The sequence below is a fragment of the Neopsephotus bourkii genome, unplaced genomic scaffold (assembly GCF_033783945.1).
Source record: "Neopsephotus bourkii isolate Nb327-2 ecotype Australia unplaced genomic scaffold, CSIRO-AGI_Nbou_v1 NB_1272, whole genome shotgun sequence".
Taxonomy (NCBI): Eukaryota; Metazoa; Chordata; class Aves; order Psittaciformes; family Psittacidae; genus Neopsephotus; species Neopsephotus bourkii.
Genome location: NW_026901757.1, coordinates 566450 through 572449, shown reverse-complemented (window position 1 = coordinate 572449; position 6000 = coordinate 566450). Strand labels below are relative to the sequence as shown.

The window sequence follows — 6000 nt, the reverse complement described above, 5'->3', positions numbered from 1 at the left end:
TTGCTAGTTTAACTTGGCAAAGTCAGTACTTAGGAGCTAACATTATGATGAGACCATACCCAATATAAAGAACAATCAGAATATTGTGAGTTTTTATACCTTCTGAATGTTTCTTATATTCAAAGCTAGAGAAATTGAAAAAGCAAGAGAAATTAAAATTGATAAACAGCTTCTATTTGCTTATTGTACTATTTCAATGAGGTTTTAAAAAATTATTTCAATTATGTCTGCCTACCTAGAACATTTGAAAAGTGCTTACAGCAGCTAGCAAGATGAATATTGTTCAGCTCACAAAAAAAAATCCCTACTTATCTGATATCTCATTTAGTATATGATACCAGAAATCCCATTTGTTTGAACAGAAGTAAGCCTTACTGAATGGAAGAGTTTGCAGGGCTATTAGTTTTCATGGGTTTTGCTCTGTTTTTGTTCTGTTTTTTTTCTAAAGGCTTACAAAGATCATTGTCTTTCTCAGAGTCACAGAAGTTAACACACTGTGCCCTCTCTTATTCTGCCTCAAATGGGCAGTCCTGCTATAACAATGCTTTATGTGACATCTATGAGGGATTTCAGTCTTCAACTATGGCATAATCCAACAGTTTATGAGTATTATGAGGATATAAATGAGTAAATTCTTTGGCAAGTCTCTTTCTAAAATTAGGTTTCTAGATAGCAGCAATTTTAAAGATCTGATTGTGGCACCAGTTGCGCAAAACTGTTTTTTAAAAGAATGCTTAGTTTGAATACCTGCATTAACGGTGTGCCACAAACAGCAAACTGATTCACCTGCTCCAGGATTCTGTTGGCTAAAAATGCAATACTTGGAAGTCCAAGACAACATGAAGCACTCAGACTGAATCTTAAATGTATCAGACTTTAACAGGGGAGAAAAAGTTAATGAATAATTGAAATGCTGTGAAATAGCTGGGAAAATAAGTAATGAGAATTAACAATTATTCCAATAGTTCTGTGAATGCTGTTAGTGTAAATGACATTGTGTATTGACACAAAGAGTGTTCATTTATTAGAGAATAGCATAAGGAACATGCAGGATTAAGTATTATGAACTAAATATCAATGTGGTAATATTAAACATGGCTGAATAATTTCCTATTTCAAAAAATTCTTATTAAAGGAACACTGAGTACTCCCCCAAGTGATGACCAAGTCCAGTTACATATTTTCTCTTTGTAACTGTGTTTTAGTTCTAGACGGTTACAATGTTTTTATTTTACTGTATCATCATTTACTGACATAGATATTCTTTTAGTAAGAATACATAAACTTTAGTTATGTATAGCCTAAGGGTAAAATTCATGCGCTATCAACATATATAAATATATTGTAATGTCACCATTCCATACACAAGCCTACTTCAATTACGCATTTTATAAATGATAATTACATTTGTTTCTTAAAAACCACCTTTAATACTTCCCAAAATATTTGGGAAACAGACAGATACAGTCCGTACACAGATAAATTCAGCTGTGATATTTAGAGGAAGTAGGCTTTACTGGCAGGCATTTTCGTAAGATAGAATTTAAGAGAAGAAAGAAGCCTGCTCAGGAATACATCACACTTACCATTGCTATAGTTATAGTGAATCCTCTGACCAGTTGTAGGTTTTCGAAGAGACAGTGGGGTCTCCTCTGAGAGAAAATTGGGTAATCTGCATTCTACAAACAGCTGCTGTATTGTTTCATCTGATGCAATCTGTGGCTCAGTAAAACCCAGCGATATAATTTCAATCCGGATTTTTTCAGATGTCTATTGAAAAATAAAGCACAAACATAATACAAATTATTTTGTTTCTTGAAGTATTAACACAATAGATGTAAATAATTGACTATTTTGTTCATCAACATTGACTGATTTTGACATAGACACAATGAGATTCTGAAGCCCCAGGGTTCATAGTTAAGAATATTACTGCACCAGATACTGATTTACATTTGGCATTGACAATATTTTTGCAGTAGTTGTACTCTGCTGCAGAAGATTAGGTTAAGGTTATCTTCATGTAAAAGTGAAGCTTTTTTAGCTACATAGCAGAGTGATTTGTATCTTGATCCCATAACTGCCTGAAATAGTAATATTAGGTTCCAAAGTTTTCCAAATGAAAGAGATTTGTTATTGCCTACTGCAGACTATGCTACAAACAGTTCAGTAAACCTCCATCAAGTCACAAAGTAGTTAGCAAAAGTAAACACTGTATTTATAGGGATTGCAACTTCATATACTGATCTTTTCCAGTTAAATCAAATATACACTTAAAGGTTAAAATTAACAGTATGATAATAGAGATATCATCCAAACTGCTCTTCACCAGACCCTTTTCTTATTATCTTTAACTAAAATGACATATTCCTGTTGCTTATATGAAATTGTTTCCTACCCTTTGGCAAAGTCTATAGTATTTGTGTACAGATAAATTTTAATAAGCTTTAGGTATTTAAGTGGGAATGTCAGACTCTACAGAATGAGTCACAAATACTACCCTAGTAACTGTAAGTCAAAGTAAGAAAAGCCACTACGGTTTCAGAATTGCAGCACATAGGTGAGCAACCAAAAAAAAAATTTTTCAGAGCAAACAGAACACAACGGAGTTCAGAAATCTCAGAAATACTTTTTTATTGCTTTCTTTTCAAGTTTGTAACTCTATTTAAAATATTGTCCCTATATGGAAATATTTTGACTATAAAATTAAATTGCTTTAGATAATAAATTATATTAAAAAGATTAGCTTTCTAGATTCAGTGTTAGAACTGCAAGTCAATATTCTAATTTATTATGGAGATAGCTTATATTTTTCCAAGCAAATTACATAATTAATCAAACTGAAAAGCAGGTGTATCCTCTCGTAAAAATATCCATCATATAGGACCATTTCCACTGCTGTCAAGCCCCTTCAATATTTGATGAAGTAATTTTACCCCCTCCTTTCAAAAGACATTTCCTTTTATTATGTATCCTAAGATACTTTAACTAAAAACCTAAATCTGAATATTTCAATAAGGTTGTTTTATTATTCAGTAGATTCATGGAAATTTTGCTAGGATGACAGAGAAAATTCCACACCATTCTGTCTCCACTAATACAGGTACATGGCTTCAGCAGGCAATATTACCGGGATTAGCATAGAATGATGAAATATTTAAAGGAATTTTTTTACCCTAAAATCTAATAAATCAAATGACTGCCAAATGTCATTAAAGTGATGGTCTTTGACTTGAATATGCTTTTCATATTCAAATTTGAAAAGAAAGAGATGAAAGCCTGGAAAGGTTACTCAGTTTCAACTAATAACCTCAAGCACTCTACATTCACATGCATAAAAAATGAAATTGGCTCTATTGTCTAATTTCACTTCAGAAACAACTCTTGAAAATTCTTGCACTGAGCATACGTATTAGCATCTGTATTTAAACTGATACGCTGAGTGGTTTTGTTCGCCCCAAAGTATTTAGCAGCTACGTCAGACTAGTTTGTACACAGAGAGTAGTTTATGAATCCAGCCCAAATACAATATCCTGTCTTATAAAGTATTCCTTTCATATATCTTAAAATTTGTTTGATGTATTTAACACTTGTAATTGCATACTGCAGGCAAAGACTATTACAGTTTTTCAAGGACAGCTGGGTAAACCCAGGTATTCTGGTTTCTAGCTTGTAAGAAAGCAAATAATTGAGTTATACTACTAGAAAATTGCAAGAAAAAAAAAATAAACTACTGTAAAGATTAACAGTTAAGAATATCTTAAGGCCTAGTTTTATTAATATTAAAAATGAATACAGCATATACAAAGGAGCACAGACAAAAAAAGATACAAATAAAAAACACAGAACTGCTTAAGAACAGCATGGCTAGCATTTCATATTTCACTATTAATACAATGCTTGCATTATGTAGCCACGCTGCGAATATAGATAGCATCCAGTATATGATAGGAATTATTTTTTAAACAACTATCCATATTTCTAGATCTAGAGTGCAGTATGTTTAAATCTTTTCCTAAGTTGTTCTTTTTAAGCCTTGTCACTTATTAGGCACAATTCAAGTGCAAAATTGACAGTTTGTCATGACCAATTACTTCCCACAGATCGTTCTACTTAGATGGGGATAAAATTAGTCCTTAAATTTAGTATTTCAAACAAAAATATAATATGAAATTTCCACTAGCAGTAAAACTGGTCACATATAAGAAAACTAAATGCTTTCAAATACTGTCCCTGAGAAACTCTTTCAGTGCTTTCATTTCAAATAAGGAAAACAAAACACGGACAGGATACTTAGCCTATGTCAATATTCTTTTTTTTTGACCATTTAATATTGACTGTTTGTAATTAACACTACCCAGAGATCTGGAAGAATCACTGAACTCCTTCAACAAGCTTTAGGATTTGGCTAAGTACTAAATGCATTGGACATACCATCAGAATTTGATCTCTCAGTGTAACTTTTCCCATCTTCCTGATTCCTAAGATTAAAAAACGTTTTTTTGAATTCCATAATAAGATTTGACTGCCCCCTTCAAGAAGCTATATATTGCATATTGAGATTTCCTTTTTGGTCACAATGAAATGCTAAGACTTTGATGTGAAATAATCACAGTCCAGTTGACTCAGATGACCCACAGAATAAGTCTGTGCTTTCTGTACAGAACAGCATCATTGAAAATGCCTTGCTTATAGGAACAACGTAAACAATGTCCTAGTTTTTAACTTTAATAATCCACAGCTTTAACTAACGTATTGACCTTCAAAAGCTCAAAATAAAGGAAACATCTCAACTGTATGATCAACTTGAATCCTGTATTTACCAGTGCTCAAAGGTATTTATGCTTAACTGCTTCACACTTTATGTATTGATTTCCAGAGAACACTTATTCATAGAATCATAGAAGTGTTTGGGTTGGAAAGGACCTTAAGATCATCTAGTTCCAACCCTGCTGCCATGGCAGGGATGCCTCACCCCAGACCATGTCACCCAAGGCTCTGTCCTACCTGGCCTTGAACACTGCCAGGGATGGAGCATTTGCAGCTTCCTTGGGTAACCCACTGCAGTGCCTCACCCCCTCACAGTAAAGAACTTCCTTATATCTAACCCGAACTTCCACTATTTTAGTTTAAAACCATTGCCCCTTGTCCTATCGCTACAGTCCCTTCACTTGTTCCCTTGTATTTCAAGCAGAGAGCACATCACGTAAACTTTAAGTTATTGCCAAATAATCACAAGTAATTATCAATTTACTATCAGTACTTCAATGGCTATCAATATCATTTGATTGACAAATACATTTATTGAATATATTGAATAGCCAAATTTTTGTAATCATCATAACGTCAGAACAGAACTGCAAAGGAATGCTGTCACATGAATGCCAATCTAATTTATCTCTTCAGGCACACAAACATCACTCACTAAGTAATTAACAGGTCAGCATCTTACACGTACATATGAAAAATACGTACTACAAAAAAATATTCTAGTCCTTAACTGTATGCAGTGACTTTTTATGTTAGGAACAACATCATCTAATTTTAGATTTTCCTCACAATGCTACAGATACAAGAATAGAAACAGCTCCCTGTTCCTTCTCCAAATGGATGGGACTTAACAGAAGTGCATGCACTTTAGGGTCTTGCTAAGACTTGGGGCAAAGAGGTATCTCCTTTTTTGAGACATACAAAGGAAGGAAAGTCACATATAATCTTCCCCAGCATCACAGGTTTTGCCATGTGCTGGGAGAATAATTCAATGGCGCAAGGTTAGCATCATAGAAATATTCGATGCAATCCCTTCAGCTCTGTCTGCAATTAAGAACACCCAGAAAAATCTCTCTGTGATAATGAGTACATCTCTGGTTGCTGCCATTTTATCTAGAGTCCAAATCCATGATTTTTAGAGCATGAATTCATCTTCAGCATCTTCAAAAGTATGAATTACTTGCCACAGCTTGAGACAATTTAATGATGAGATATTGCCTCTTCAGTGCA

The 6000-nt window shown here is 33.7% G+C and overlaps 1 protein-coding gene across 6 annotated transcripts in view; it reads right to left on the bottom strand.

The window, feature by feature from the left end:
• Window positions 1-238: 238 nt before the first annotated feature.
• Window positions 239-6000, bottom strand: part of RPGRIP1L (RPGRIP1 like) — a 64448-nt gene continuing 58686 nt past the window's right edge. For 5 of the 6 annotated variants that reach the window (XM_061365069.1, XM_061365073.1, XM_061365070.1 and 2 more), the window contains exon 23: window positions 240-1770. In XM_061365069.1, the coding sequence (XP_061221053.1) occupies window positions 1498-1770 (273 nt within the window). In that variant the 3' untranslated portion in view covers window positions 240-1497. Of the gene's footprint in view, window positions 1771-6000 lie in introns of all 6 variants that reach the window. The other variant, XM_061365074.1, reaches the window with a different exon arrangement.